Consider the following 17,014-nt stretch of genomic DNA (forward strand, 5'->3'; position numbering starts at 1 on the left):
GGCACCACTCTTCCCAGCTTAGTCGATAACATTAGGCCAATGGGGCCCTGTTCCTCATCAGTGTTCATCACTCGCTTTTCCAGCTAGAGACTCATGTGCGCTTCTTAGAATGCATTGGATCTTAGTGTTTATGGGACATCTCTGAACAACTAGAGAAAATAAACCTATGGAAAACAGAGCGATGGCACAAAATTAGATAACCTGTTACCTTTAGAGGATTAGTGTTGAGTCTAAGACACCAATGATTACATCAACGTAAATTACGAGTTCAGACAATGGTTGACGGAAGGAACACACTGTAGCCAGGGATTATTTAATGGATGGGTGGATATCATAGTTTATCAATTCAAGGGCCAGTTATAACATGTTGCAGCCATCATCACTGGAACAATGATTACAGAATTATTAACAGCAGCTCCTGGCAGTGTCTGCTGGCCAGAGAAATCTCTTCTTATTTGTACCATTCCACCCAGATTCATGACTGCTAGAGCATCGGGGATTTGCTCCAGATTACTCTGGCCAACTTCCACCATCTCTCCTCTTTGGAATGTAAAGACACAATTCTTCTCATCCCTGTTCATGTAGCCAAGTGCGCTGGGCCCACGGTGGAACCTGCATGCTGCCGAGAGACATTTCTCATGGCCATTACCTGCCTGTTTGGGAACGGATGTCTCACAATTGCTTCCCTGCTGAGCATAAAATCTCATCAGTTTATACATACAGAAAAAAGACATCATTCACACTCTGATTTACAGACTTGTTAATATTTTCTTGATCTGATCATCCCATGAGATGATCTGTGGCAGCAGCCATTATAATACAAAAATAAAAATTAACCATCTGACTACCGGTGATGCCGCATTACGTTGTCTGGAGATAGCTGTGAGCATCCCGTTCTTATTGTGGCAACGATTAGGGATTCAGGATTGTAGGGGGGGGGTGCTTTTAAATATTCCAGTAGGTTGCTTCTTCAATTTGTAATTTCAAATATGCCAGTTTTATTTGAAGTGCCTTCAGAATGCTGTATGTAGTGGGAATATGCAAATTCCAATAGCATTGCTGTAATCAGGCTGTACTCCCGCAGTATGCATACCAAAGTAGGTTTCCTTCATGTCATATCTTTATTCTATTTCCTAGCTCAAGGGAATATCAGGCCTAATGAGGAATTCCTGTTGACTCGAGCATCGTTTTTACCTCCTCTGTTGCTAATTATTACGCCGGCTGCTTTTAGTGCTCCTGATCTTTGGTTATTAGAATCTAATAGAATTTCCCAGCTTACATTTTGTTTGCAAACCTGTAGGTCACTTTCCATTCAACTTTAATATGACATTATCTCGGCGCGATTTAATAACCTTATCGTGGCAGATATTTTGCCCTCTGATTAAACCTGTGTGGCTATCGCTATCATAATGTGACTTCATGCAAATTACATCTTTGAACCCTAATCTTTCTCAGCAGAACGGAGCTATCTTTGTATCGTGATGGGGAAATGCAATTTTGTGTTTGATTTCATTATATTAAAATGCATTGTCCTCTTGTTATTTTCTGAAATGCATGTACAAACCCATTTTCCAGGCAACTGTTAATTACAGAGTTCAAAGAACATCATTCTTTTAGTGTATATTTATATGAGCTATCAAAAAATTAATTTAACTATGCATAAAACCTGACATTAATGAATTTTGTAAAACATGAATCCATTTTTATTTATAAGTCATTTTTCACTTTTTCTTTTTTTATGTTTCTATTTCAAGTGTCCAGAGACCGCTGGGCATAGCAGAATGCCTGTTGCCCCATATTAGTGGTTCACCTTGGCAGGGTACCTGAAGCTCGCCCTCTTCTAGGGGAGTGGCTTTGTGAGAGGGTAGGGCTAATTGGCCATCTAGGTGGGACTAGTCATGTATGGGGTAGGACAAGTCCCAAAAGATTCTTGAGTAGGAGGGAAAGTGGGCAGGGAGTGGGCGTGGCAATCACTGCTCCTCCTGCCCTGAGAAAGGAGAAACTGACCCGGAGATCCAGAGAAGCACTGTTTCTTCCAGAGACTCCAGGACAGCTCCCAGATATGATCCTCCATCTTTTGTAATGTACATATCCCATGATGTGCACAGGATCACCGTTTTAGCATCATAATTATTATAGCCCCCAGAATAGGATGCACATGGATGTTTGCATGTTTTCCCCCTGACATATATTAGAACTAAAATCTGTTGTTCCATACCACCCAATATTTGGAATAGCCAAGAAGGGACACAGTTTGGTTAGAGACATGGTTCTATCAACATTTTTCAGGGGAGATTTTGTGACCCCCGCTGTTTGTGCAACTGAGTAAGATATTTCAAAGAACAAAAAGAAGGCATTCCGGATACATTTATACCCAGGAAATATTCTGAGCTCCTAGAAAAGAGGGGGCATCAAATGAGGAATGGAGGCAGAGGGAAGTTTGGGTGCCAAAGAGGGACTGTCCCTCCTAAAAAAAAAAAAGACAATTGGGAAGTATGGTTCACTTTTGTGCACTCTGAAGAAAAATATAAAGACAAAAAGTGTTTTACCTTTAATATTATTAAATGTTTATCATGGAAGACATATATCAAATTTCCCTATGACACTACCCTCTGCAGTATCCATTACACTACGCCCCCAAAAAAGGAATGTAATTAACCCAATTACTGCATTGGTTCTCAATGCTCAGCTCAATCCTCAGATTTATAGTGCAAGTCTTTACATAGGGTTCATTGGTTAAATAATCACTTTACATTACATTTAAAAACCATCTACGGTTGAGGAAAAGCCAGAATAATTCCCCTATTTAAGATTCAGTATAGCTCTGTGACAGCGGACGGGCTCGATGAAGGCTACATTGCTGTCGTCTGACCTTGTGATACGGCAGTTTATTGTATTCTTTATAGCATGCAGCATTATTTACAATGCTCACCCCATCAATCTAATCTCTTCCCTTCCGTTAGCTTTTCCTTTTCTGCTCTTTTGGGTTCAAAAATGTGTGTTTCCTACTATTAAACACAAAAAGCGAAATTCCCTGTGCAACAAAACAATGGGAAGCCAATTCAGAACAGATAACATTTAAATCAGTTGAGTTGCTCGGGATACATGTTTTAAATGGGAACCGGGTTCATTATTCGTTAATAGCTCCCGATGTCTTCTGGACACTTCTGATTCAGCTTCATTACATTTCACATCACCTTCAACATATCGGAGCCCTTCTGGGAAAGCAAGTCAAAGCCCTTTTTCTAACATCAATACAGCATATTTCTTACCTGGAATATTATTACAACGTACTTAAAAATGGAAATATATTTTACACGTAATAAAGTCTATCTTATCTTACTGTTGCCTACTTTTGCAAAGCATACACAATGTAATAAATAAATATAAAATGTATATATATATATATATATATATATACTGTATATAATTAAATATATTTAACAATTCATTTAAAAAAGGCATTTTAAAAATATTTTCTCTCCATTTTAATTCCTTAAACAACAAAATCTGTTTTTTTTCTGCCTTTTGCCATTCAATTAAATTTAAATTAATACAACTATAGACAATGTGAGTAATTTGTATCAAGAATAAATGGTAAAGTTGCAAATTACCATATTCGCCCATACTACAGAAAATAATAACGTAAATTGCAGTGTAGTCCAGTGAAGTTTCCATTACAGGCCTCACATTGGTATAAATTTGGGAAGAAAAATTAGGGTTGTGTTCAGCCTGGTTCAGTTCTTATGAAAGAACATTTTTTAATAATTCTAAAGAAGTTGTTCACACATTCGTGGGTTTTATTGTAATGCGTTCATGCAACTAAGTTTTCTTGACAAAAAAAAGTCTTATTGTTTAATTCTAGATATGCGTCAACCGCCAGTGCCAGAACATCAGCATATTTGGCGTTCACGAATGCGCCGTCAAATGCCACGGACACGGAGTAAGTATTGTATACCTTTCTTGCTTGACATTTGCAGGTTTCATGCGTTTTTGAAAAGTGAAAACTGCCAACTAATAAAAGCATCACATTTTACGTTTAATCACAGACCTCGCTGCTGGATTCATTTAATTCCAGAGCTATTACAAGCAAATTATTAGCTGCAGAACAGTATTCAAATGATAATAAGCTAAATGTGACAATGAGAGAACATAAACTTAAAACGTGGTCATTTACATACACTGCTAATGTTGATTCTGATAAGGGATCGCATTGAAAACTTAAAAGTATGGAGGGTTATATTTCACTTCTTTTTTAGCTAATCTTAATTCCATTGAGCCAAGTAAGAAAGTAATGTATGACCTTCAAATTGTGAATTAGAGCTTTGCCGTTTCAATGTCAATAGCAGAATACAGTAACTCCGCTACCTTCAGCTACATGTGTTGTGAGAATGACCTATATAAAATAGCTGAAGAGAAAACCCGCAGTTTGTACAGCTTGTAATTATTGTGTCCATGCGTGGTTAGAGCTCCAGGGTTAAACCAGAAATAAGACAGTGCTATAAAATGGGTTTCACGGTATGGGAAGAACAAGGAGCGTCTGCCATACTTAAGAGCTTTCGGGGTTTGATCTCCGAGTAAAGTGATTTTTCTCTGGAAAGGGAAGCAGCGTTTGGCCATTCTCACAAACCAAACGCTGCCACTTCCAACTAATTCAAGGTTATCTGGGACTAGCCCTGACGATTGTGTGGCTAGCCCTGTCTCTATGTGGCTATCTCCACCTCTCACATGTCTATACCCACCATCAGATGAAGCCAGTCCACCAAATGTGTGCCACCACCGCGAGCAGACCCCGCATACGAACCTCCCTGCGCCATTTGCTGCCGGCACTCAAACCCTTTCATTTTCAATTATTTAAAAGGCTTGGGGAATTTCTTTATGGCATTGAAGAGCGGTTGTAAAGGTTGCTCATCATAACTGGAATTGGAAGTAGATATGAATATTGAGTGTGCAAACTAAAATCAATAGCTTCTAAATCAAAGCTTGCTGTGATCTATCATGATCAGATAACTGAAGCACTGGTCACACGTCAGATGCCTAACATCAATAGAGCAAGAACCCCCTGCCTCCTGCCCGATTATTCAACACTTCTACCTACAGAACATCTGTAGAACGCTGTCATTCTGATCATTCTGATGTCTTAACCATTTTATATGGTCAGTCCATGTAAATACATTGAAAGCATGGTTAATGTGAAAGCTAAGACGTGTTTCATTATTGTTCCTGCGCATGACAATTTCCATATTATTCCCTTTGAATAGTAAAATAACCCAAACAGCACCTTAAACGATGCCTGGGTGTCGTAGAGCTTTTAAAATGCCTTTTCTATACTCTTTCAAGAAAGCAAATGCAATTTTTGCATTATAAAGAGCAGTTATGATAAAACACTTGATTTTAAATTAAATTATCATTCAATTCAACAATATGAATTCAAGCCTTGGCTCGCATTCATATGCAAATCTGTATTAGCATTTCAATGGTACGCCTCGCTCATACCAAGGACCCATAGAAAATCAAACAGTATATAGCATTATTAATTATTCGCCATAATGTTATGATACGCCACATCAAATCAAGAAATCCAAGTATGAATTAAACACAGAAAGGAAAGTTAGAAATAGGCGTATTAAGAGCCACATTTGGAATCGTATCTATTCAGTGATCCTGGTCTGATAACTGTATCTCTCGAACAATAGCCAAGGCATCTGAATACCGCCAGATAGACATTCTAACATTGAAAATACCAAGAAGAATAGTACGAAAATAGTTAGAAGAATAGTACGAAAATAGAAGAATAGTACGAAAAGCAGAACAGTTGATTTAGCTGAGTTCAGTGATAAGTTTAGTCTCCGATACAGTATTCATTTCATTGCTTTCACACCAACAGAAGTTGACAAAAATTATGTTGACTCGTAAATGGCAGAACTTCTAGAGTCATTATCAGGGTTTCATATATCATACCTGTGGTGCTGACCTCTGAGACGTTAACGCAATGCTTTAAAAATACCATATGAACAACTATAACAAAAATCTACGGGAAAAAATATTTACTAATAAGTGAAGAGTTCTGGAGGTTTTATTTAACTCATTTTCTTTTGAACCTCTTCAGTTGTGGCCTAATAGTTCTTATCTGCCACCAAATTCTGTGTTTTATATTTCTATAAATCAGGCGCTATGAAAACAATTTGGGTTTTCACTAAAGTGAAATTTCTAACAATCACGTGTTTTCATTACATTACATTATCAGTACATTAAAACATATTAGTATTAGCTAAAACTATACTCTTGCTGAACTAGACTGCGATCAGTTGGTTCAAGGATGCTCAAGGGACAAATACTCGTTTGCCTCCATGCCAACCCTTCATTGTTGATACCGCATAGAAATGAATGAATATCTAAGGTTATTTTTTTAGTTTGTTACCTGAACGTATTCATGGCCTACTTGGGCCGTCCTATATTTTTGCATTTAAAATAGTTTTATTAGTGTGTCTTGCACGTATTAACATAAACGCTGAGATTGTCCTCATTTTCTAGGTTTGTAACAATAAGAAGAATTGTCATTGTGAAGCTGAATGGGCTCCTCCATATTGTGAGAGACCGGGCTATGGAGGGAGTGTGGACAGCGGGCCCATGAGATTTACCGGTGAGTACCTTTACATTTTAGCTAATTCTTTTGATTCAGCTTTCTTCCCTGATAATAAAGCACGGCTCTGGTAAGCAAATGTTTAAATAGGACAATAATATAAATTATATTAAGTGAAATATAGCATACATTTTCGCTAAGTAGGTCGTGATTTTTCACCCTCTGTGTGGCCAACTTTCTCCACTTGCAATGAAAACAAGAGTGTTTGGTATGTGTGCTTTACATTCAAAAGAATTATTCTCAAAAGTATGTAATGTCTTTGGCCTTGTCAAATATTGCCAGGTATGTAGTATATTCATCGTCACGCAGTCAATGAATTCATTAACTAATTACGGTGCTGCCCACGGAGAGGTCAAGTTTTCCTCCAAACTACGCTTGTTTGCGTCAGCTCGAAATGCATACTAATGATTTACTGTCTTGTGTTTACCAGATAACAGAAGTTTAATCACGGGAATACTTGTAACTATTATCTGCATCACGGCAGCTGCTTTTACGATATACCTCAAAAGACGGACTGTTTTTGGGTGGCTTTTTACATATAAAAAGAGCACTGTTGAAAAATTAAGGTAATCTTTACTTGGAATAGATGTTTATTTTTTAGTGGATTATTTTACAGAATACAGCAAATATTAACTTTTTATTACCAGATTATCTATCCTGAACATACGTGTACATGTAGCCTCTTGTGTTTGCTATTAGCCAGACCTGCTTTCCAATTTTTGTCTCGATTATAAGGCCAGGTTGCAGCCGAGATGTGTGATAGTAGCTGTGACATCAAGATATCAGCCAGAGCTTCAGCTTCAGTCGCAACGTGAACTAAATGTTCTGTGTCTTCTACAACTTTAGTTTCAAAGAGTTAATGGTTTCGAATAGTTACTTAAATGACATTAATGTGTGCCTCGCATCTTCTAGTACTAGACGCTGACCTTTTGTCAAAGACAATACATGAGTCTCAATAATTTACACAAGGACAGTTTTGTTTCAGCAGGCTGCGTTTATTGCCCTGTTAGTAGGAATTTAATTTTCATCTAGCTTAATAGACCGTGGTCAGATCCGTTCAGTGGTTTTCCCACCTAACTCGTTTTGGGCAATAGTGTTGTTTTTTGGCCTGAAACCAACTCAGAGCAAATTCAGGGATAGCAGAGCAGCTCTCGCTGTTTCCAATTAAATCTACAGTGGAATCATCGTTTCCTTCAATGCGGTGTCAGCTCATGAACTGGAGTCTACAGGAACTACATCCCGGCGTCTGGAGAGCCTCACTCTAGTTGAGGGCACTCAGGAAGGTCCCATATGTTGTTGGTCCGTGAGAAGTTCAGATGTAATGAGTTAATGCAGTTACGTAGTTAGTGAGGTTGAAAAAAGTTCAACTTTTCCAAGACATCCATATCTAGGTTGAACCAGATGAAGTTAATGCCAGCTGGGCTTCAGGATGAAAAAAGACAATTCTTCATGACTCCAATAGGCAGATTTCTTCCTGGATCAAAACGATGGATACAAGACAACGTTGAATGATATAAGCAGATAAAAAGGACATTCAATAATATCTTGGCTTCTAACTAGAACATGTATCCTCTTGACAGTAGCTGTAAATCATAAAATGCAGCAGGCATCTTTTCTTGGAAGCTCTGCATTGGTAATGTTATCAGATTTATGGGCAGCATGCTTTCTTAGCTCTTTCTACTGTTTGTATTGTAAATTCCCCTTGAGCACTTGGCTGGTAAAGTTTTTTGGTTATGCAATCACAAATCAGAATGAACTTTTGGATGATTGTAGTTTGAGTTAAACACTGCAGCAATCTAGCCAACCTTTGATCGAAACCTAGTCAAGTGAGTTGAAGCCTCCATGTTTGAGGTCATTATTGCAGAGGCACTTGAATCATTAGAATAGTCTCCTGGGTGTTCTAAAAGACACATTTCCACAGATTGCAGAAGCTAATTTAACAGGCTACTGGCTTCCAAAAAAATCAATATTTATTTTCAGCCCTGTAAGGGTATTTGATTATTTTTACTTACGTTGTTCACCATGGTGAATAAAAACGAAGACACCCTTCAAAGTGTCATTGGAAATTGAAGTTCTGCTCTGCTCCCAGTTGCACGTTGTATTCAATTATTTATATTGCAGGTCAGTAACTCCATCAAGAGCTGGGTGTTCCAATGAAGCTAATCAAGAGCGCAGCACAACCCTCAGTAAGCATCTTTTGAGCAAAGCCACGGGGGCAGAAAAGGTGGGTGCAACCCCTGAGCTTTCCAGGCACAGAGCAAACTGTAAGACCTTTCATACCTTCCTGCGCCGACTCTATTTTATAAAATACGTTTGACCGTGTAGGAGTTATACACCATAACGGATCAGAAACTGTGCATAATAGAAAGTCTGCTACTGTTATTAATAAAGCGCATCTAAAGCAGAATGTTACCTCAATGTCTTCCTCAAGGGTGAGAAAGGTAATTAGCGCAATACAATAGACAACTTAACCCCTTCAGTATAAGAAATGCCAATCACCCTAGTCATTCTTCAAGACTTTTCAACTCTTTGACACAGTTACCCTCATATGTGTTATTTCTAGGACAGAAAATGCCAGTGGATTTAACCTTTTACTTGCACACAGCTATCATATGCTTTAAAGGGACCATCTAGTGTCCCATACAGGTCCACCAATGAAGACTGTTTATTAAGTCCTATAATAGGCGTAACAAAGACAGTATACAGCCCCTACATGCTTGGCTTCTTGCACCAGTTTTGGCTGCTTAAATCAGCCCCACACTGGAGCTGGCTGGTGGCGAGCTTAGCGTGTGTATGTACTGGTATGTACTGGTATGTATTGGTACACACTCGGAAGCGAAGGTACGTTCTTCAAAACGCATCTCCAGCAAGCAAAGCAGCTGGAGAGCAGGGAAAGCGGGGCAAATCCGTAGTGTGGATTCTGATCAATCTTTATTGAAAGGTGACACTCAGCTATCGTATATAATAAAGTGCACAGGATGGCTGGAATCAGCGTACCTTTCATTTAGTACACTGATTGAAGAACATGCATGTGGAAAGTAAATGAATTTAGTTATGTTTTCGTACACAAGTGAGAGAAATGTAAATACTGCATGTTTACAAGGTTTTTCTGCAGCTATGACATTACCATTAGACACGCTTCTCGCTACACTATGGGACCTCATTGCGATCTGATTGGAATAAATTAACCGATGAATATTAATTACTGTTATTCAGGAGAGTGAAAGGTTGAAGAGATTGCCACGGTTCCAGCCCGTTGACATTAGTCATCCTATAAGGATACTTGATGTACCTTCACACAGAATCCCACAGCAAGCCCAACCACGGCTCTACAACCTACCTATCCAGAAATCGGTGCCAGCGCGTCCACTTCCCGCGAAACCCTCTGCCAAGCCGGTATGTTTAGTGTATCGTGCCTCGTGTCCACAACTACAAGAGCACAACATAATCTAGAACAATCATTAGCAATTCAGGCCAACAGTAGCTGAATAGAGTATCAAGATTCTTCCAGAAACAGCTGACTAAATGTGTTCTGTACGTCAACAAAGTGGGGAAAAGGCTTGAATTGCCATGGATGTGGGCAAATTACATAATGGTTGGACTAGTAGCTTTTTATATGTTCAAAAACTAGGCGATCTTAAATATAAAAGAATCTAATGCTGATAAATGTCTTCTACAATAACACTTCACCATTACATGAAGAAGTTCAATAACCCCAATGCAGTGATATCTTAATATAAGGTACAAATGAATACAATTAAGGACAAAAACAGAATTACTATATTTTTCTATGATAGATTATCTTTAATAATTACAGAAAGAATTGATCTACTGTCATTAGTAAAACCATTTATCAATCCCTATTTATTTTATAGGCCATATTATCATGTAATGGCTTCGCTGCAATGCCTTGGTCATTACTGAAAATGTATAGTCATTAATTGCCAATTTAAAGCAGCTTAATTTAAGGCCACCAACTGACAATTTCTATAATCAATAAAACCATAAATAAAGATATGTGTCTGTAGTGCATGTACTACTTTATCTGCGCTAATGTCAGAACGCAGAGACGATGAACAGTTTTTACATAGTTTTACTTATTTTTACTTTTAATAAGTGAGAATGTTAAGCATTATATATAGTAAGTCTCTAGCAGGGCTATTGCTACTTAGTTGGCCACCAAAATATGCTTACTTCTTACTACTAATATAGACGAATATCGAAGCAGGAGTCAATTGCAGCCTCTCAGCATTTCGAGCAGGTTGGCCAATAGGAGACAAGCAGGGTAGATATTCCACCTCCTATTGGCTGCATCCAGTTCGCCAATAGCAGTTTTTTTGTTCGTTTTCGTGAATAAAACTTGTGCGCTTTGGGCTAATACAGTTTCCTTGCGCAAGGCTTCTCAGTAACTTAAGGAGTTTATTTAACATTTTCCCAATAGTATTGTGTGTGCATGGCAGTTTGGAACCATTATTTACACGTGTCTGTGTATGGAATATGAAGGGTTAAATATGTTTAAATAAGCCGATGACGATATGCTCATGTACCTTGCAGCCGGCAATGTCCAGCTGCTGGCCACACGATGTACCCGATCTGGCGTTGGGTGTGATGTTACTATATCTCTTTCTCTGCTTTGTATTTAGAAATAAAAAAAGAAAATTAGCTGCATTACGTTCCCGCCAATCTTACCCTAGCCGTGTAACTCTTCCATTTGTATAGAAACTATTTTGCATTCCGCATATTTTTCCCAACATTTGCATTCTCACTCAATGGACGGCATTTTTTATTTTTTGAACAGCATGTGAAGCGCAATGTTATGTATAATTTCTTTTACAATATCATTTCCCCATGTGAGTTGATTTTCTCCATTCCACGGTATAACTTCATTTTCCGTTAAGTATCTAGAGTCTGGATGTGTTTCCCTAGGCAGTATATAAAGTCATCTCGAGTAGCCAAATGGCAATGTTCCCATCACACAAAGAGATAGGCTGAGCGTTTAGAAGAAATAGACATTTTATTTCCTTGTTTGCCATGCCTGGATACTTCATGAATATCCGTAACATCCCTAATACTTCCTTTTATGTATCTAATGTTCTTTCTCCAAACAATTACTGATAAGCAAAGCATATTTATGCATCCTTATCCAGGAAACTAGAGATTATAGTCTTTACGACAATAGCCCAAACAGTTAGCTAAACGCAAACTCATACAATGGGAAACAGGAAAAACATAACTACTAAAAAAAACCGGCATTTTACTTGCTTATTTTAACTTTCTCATTGTGCGAAGCTGAATTTGTATCTGCTGGTTTATCTGTTTCAGTGCCAAACAATTATTGGGCAAACCATGCTTAAAATACATCATTTTGTATGAAAACCTGCTTCCACAAGATCATTTTTATTCTTGTTCCTACACTGATTTCACTGAAAAATGTAACATTTTTCCTGCCATTTTTATCAGATTAAAAAGAATTTTTCACATATATTGTGCAACTGAGTCTACAAAAAATATGAATTTGTTAGCATTGCCATAAAGCATCAGCCCAGCGCTGTGCTTTGGCAGGGAAAGTCACCCAGAATATCACATGACTGACAGCAATGGCCGCCACCGGGTCTGCAGATAAAGCAAGGTTAATGAAAACCTATTGGCTACACACGGCATTGTATTTTAATGCTGAAGGAGAATAATACTTTTTCTTCCCCTTTAACCTCGGTTTTGGGACAGTGTTGGTATACTGATCTTGTTTTCGCTCGGTTGTAGTTGTGAAAGAGCTAAAACACTGAAATTGCCAGTTAAGACGTTTACATACACTCCATGGTACTATTGCCTTCAGCAATATCAATTTTCTCTTCCCTTTGTTCTTGAAGTTGTGCTTCGTGTTTTTTTTTTTGACTGCTAGACTGAGAGCACAAGCATATTAAACAACTGTTCAGAGCTCTTTACACATCCCATTAAACTAAAGTGCTATATATTTTACTTAAACAAAAGATCTCTCTGGTGCGTGAATCGTGGAAGCTCTGGAAGTGTAAATAAACTGTTGATAATCCTACGTGGGCTGTGCACCCCTGTGATATGTGTGCGGGAGTTAAAATACAGCAGAAACGGATAAAGGTCAGGTTCTGTTAGTAGGCATTTTAGTTTTGTGGCTACTGTCGCAAAGAAACATTCTATGGAAATATGCCGATTGATACACTTTTTGAATGTTTTTAACAACAATGCTTACACGGCATGGGTTGCGTGATGCAGATCATAGTGGTTGGTAAATAAGTAGGTCGTTGGCTGCTGAAGTAGGTTTTTCTAAAGTCATATTGTAATATATATATATTGTATATATTGTATATTTCTAAAGTCATATTGTAATGGTAATCGTAGCCAAGTGTCCTGGAAGGGTTAAGGGGTCTGATATACAATGATTTTTAAAAAAAAAAAAAAAGTACCATGACAATTTTCACCTGTAGGTGACCATATATGATTAAACACAAGTATCTATGTATGGAGACGTTTTTAGCGATGACAACAAGGCAACAGCAAGTTATCAACACAGAAATAAGACAAAGAAAAATAATAATAATCCAAACTCAGTAAAAAATATTTTAAAATGAAATCATTTCAATGTACCTACATAATACATCTTTCATTTATATACTGGAATGGTATATACGCCATGTGTGTCCTCGTAATACTATCTATGAACGTGCCTTTGTAGTAGCCTGCCTAAAACTTTCTAGACTTGCTGTGTGATCTTCTTGAGATTTTGTCTAAAATTAATAATTTAAGCCCTGATAATTTTCTGTTTACCTCGTTGAGTGTTTTAGATGAAGTCATGTCCTATTGATCTCTATGTAATCTATGTTTTAGTCTAGATTTGACTAAGGCTATCGCGTTTTTAGACATGTAGGTGGACATACCATAGATTTTTTTCCACCACCATTCAAGAATTAGCATTTAGACTGCTCAATTAATTGATTCCAAGAAGAAAGTACATGTGGATTTTGGATCCCATGGAGTGACTGCCACCCCTTAAGAGGCACTTGGCAGACCAAACCACCATTATTGCCCAGTAATAATGTATTTTTTTTCCTCTGATATGCACATGTTGAGTTCTTCTCCAAGCCTCCAGTGGGGATGTATTAAAAATGAGCTATCTCCAGTTTAGCAGAGCTTAAATCGTGCAAGCTTCAACAGAGATACAAGCAACTCATAAATGTTATTGTAGCTTTAGTAGATGAATAAAAAAGGATATATCTTAAATCCCAAGGTTTCTGTCTGTGATACAGCTGTCTTAAACTTAAGTGCTGTGCTTTTTTCATAATCCTTCTGTTTATTCAGGAACATTTATTGTGATCAGACTTTTCAAGAGTTACAATATCCAGATTTTTTTTTTCTAGAAAGACAAGATTAACCCCACTGATGGAATTAACAGACGGTGGATCCTTCCATGAAACTAATAATTAAAATGCCCATGACTTAATTATTCCCTCCTACATTAAACGCGTTCAGTCACTCACCAAGTCATGTCTATTTTGTTTGTGTAACATTTCCAGGGTCTCCCCATTACTCTCAATGAGCTGACATGATCTGTAGGCATGTGTTGTTATTTCTTTTACTGACTAGTAGGACCTTCTTTAAAGTGACACCACTGCAAGAACTGTTTTGGAGAGGTAGGGCTGCACACCCCTGGTTTATGGTACTAGCATTTAAAGTAATGGAACGGCAAACACCCATGTGCACTGAGATTCCAGCTTAGCTGTAGAGATCAGGTATTAGGAAGGAGATTTGAAGGACGCATTTCGCTTTCTGTGTTTCAAGCGATTGAATTTGCAGAGCTGCATATCTTGTCAATTTGCTTTCAGCTTTGGTGATTTTATACCCTATACTCAACTGTATTTCTGATCAAAGTTTGTTGGGAATTATCAGATGACAATCATTGGCAGGTATATTCCCTAAACTGGGATTTGCAGATGAGAGAAAACATGATGAAGTATGTGTTACTGACTACCAGTGAGTTTCTCTTACTGAAGAGCTGACTTGGCTCTACAATGCAGTGTTGACGCTGAGATATATTGAAGGCATCTAACAGACGTTCTTTCATTCACTGCGTGTTCTTTCTGCCACATACTATTTTCTTGGGCCCATGGGCGAAGTCTACTCATCACGCCAAGCCATACGTAGCTCTTAAGCTTGTTGTGTGCCATATAGACGAAATTACTATTGGAGAATTTGGTTATGTTGAAGATTGACATGAATGAGCCTAGAACGTTCTGAAACTAGTTGATGTTAGCATTCAGAGCAGCGTGGCCCATAATGTGCTACAGCTGGGATCACAGAGGTCAAACATTTTATGAGTTTCCTCTTCAAATTGTAAATGTTCACAAAGTGTTTGGCAGGCAGATACTTCAAATGGTTATTCAAAATAGTCTGACGGCTGTTTTTGTATTTCGCTTCCAGGGATCTTTCATACCAAGACCTCCACAGAAACCACTGCCAGCAGATCCTTTGAATAAAACTACGCGATTTGACAGCGCCTCAAGCACAGTGTATGAACATCAAGAAACAGTGCCTCAGATTACTCCTGTGAGGTATGCCGAATCATACAACTAAAAATAAAGTTTGAAACACCGAAGATGTTTATTCTTTTTGTTAATTTTTCTAAAAATGTTTGTAACTCTGCAATCTTCAGTTAACCCAATGAATGGTTTTATATATATAAATATATATATATATATATATATATATATATATATATAAATATATATATATATATATATATATATATAAATATATATATAAATATATATATATATATATATATATATATATATAACCAAACACGTTGCTCACTAGTGTGACATACGCAGGGTTAAGACATTTGCACTCTAGACAGGTGCAGAACCTGTTGTTTTTGGAATTCTTATTTACATGTTATATCGGGTGATTCCACAGAATGTTTGGTAAAACGACCTCATGATTTGCGATTCTTTACCCCAGTAAAGTAATAGATCATTTATAATAATATAACATGTTTTAAAGGTTTTATGAGTTTGAATTTCCAGTTCATGTAAGAATCCACCTCTCCTCGCCTCCTAGAACCGTACTGTAGGGTTTAAGAAGCCCACCCTTTGAGCTACAGATGTTCAGTAATTACTGGCCCTGCAGACCTTTCTTTTTTGAATTGGATGGCAGAGAGCAGTTGGCCCGGCCAACACCCATGGCTTTGACTATGGAAGCCCATGTGAGATCACCTGTACCATGAAAAGGTGTCCAAGACCGTACTAACTATATGTCCATTTTCCCCAATGATCAATCCATGTCAATCCATTCGACATGCTCAGTAGCCACCCCATTAAAGTCACAGCCAATCACATGTATGCCAGTTACAAAATCATACATGTGATTGGCTGTGACTTTAATGGGTGGGGCTACTGAGTATGTTCAGGAAGTTTATATTCTAATACTTTATAGTATTTATATAGTGAGTTTCATTTTCTAACTCCAGTAATTAAAGAGTGCTTATCCAACTTGCATGCAGCAAGCGGATACAAAATGCACTCCAACATTATAAAATATTAAAAAAATATTGTTAAAAAAGCATTAAAAATAAAAATACAATTTTGGGGCAGCGTTCGTTCAACTCTAAAAATTTTGAAAAACACAGATTATTTCCATTGTTTTTTTATTTTATTTTCAGACCAGCGCCCAAGTGTCCTCCTCCACACCATCGATCCTTCAAACCTGCTCATCAGATATAAGAACCCGAATGCCTTATGTGAACTTTGCACTGTCTCAACTCATGTTGGAGTTTGTTTACGTAAATCAACACTTTTTTAATACTTAAAAAAACTTGTATTTTGGAAGATAAAACTGAGCTTATTTGCCTTTGGTGCTATGCCATGCTGTGGTGCTCTACATATTTGCTCAGGTACTTGTAAATTATTAATTTATGTTTTGTATTTAGTACAGTGCAGTGCATTGTGTTAGATATATTTAACCAAAAATGGCGTTTTCCTTGAAAAGGGGAATATTTTTATTATGTTAAATACACTTGAAACTTCATTTTACCTTTTTATAGCTCATTGTATGGTAATTTGATGTCCTTCATCTATTTCCAAATAGAGAAATCAATAGTCATATCGGTCACCCGTGCTTTAGATATACAGCCAGTGCACCATCCTTTAATTTATAGCGGATCACTTAATAGAAGCATTTAGCCAATAACATGTTTGGTGGCGACCTCCTATTAACATGTTAAACGGATAACAGAATTACATAATTTAATATACTCAGAAGGACCACCAGTTCTTTCCAGAGGAACATATCCATCAAAAGGTTGGAATTACTTCACTTATTATTACTAATACTTTTAAGAGGAAA

The 17,014-nt window shown here is 37.5% G+C and overlaps 1 protein-coding gene across 1 annotated transcript in view; it reads left to right on the forward strand.

Moving 5' to 3' along the window:
• ADAM12 (ADAM metallopeptidase domain 12) overlaps nt 1-16,666 on the forward strand; it is a 152,413-nt gene extending 135,747 nt beyond the window's left edge. Inside the window, exons 17-23 of the mRNA XM_053450939.1 lie at nt 3,866-3,943; nt 6,535-6,643; nt 7,074-7,209; nt 8,765-8,867; nt 9,860-10,039; nt 15,092-15,222; nt 16,332-16,666. Of these exons, the coding sequence (XP_053306914.1) occupies nt 3,866-3,943; nt 6,535-6,643; nt 7,074-7,209; nt 8,765-8,867; nt 9,860-10,039; nt 15,092-15,222; nt 16,332-16,392 (798 nt within the window). The 3' untranslated portion in view covers nt 16,393-16,666. The remainder of the gene's footprint in view (nt 1-3,865; nt 3,944-6,534; nt 6,644-7,073; nt 7,210-8,764; nt 8,868-9,859; nt 10,040-15,091; nt 15,223-16,331) is intronic.
• Nucleotides 16,667-17,014: the final 348 nt, after the last annotated feature.

Source organism: Spea bombifrons, chromosome 11 (assembly GCF_027358695.1).
Source record: "Spea bombifrons isolate aSpeBom1 chromosome 11, aSpeBom1.2.pri, whole genome shotgun sequence".
Classification (NCBI taxonomy): domain Eukaryota; kingdom Metazoa; phylum Chordata; class Amphibia; order Anura; family Pelobatidae; genus Spea; species Spea bombifrons.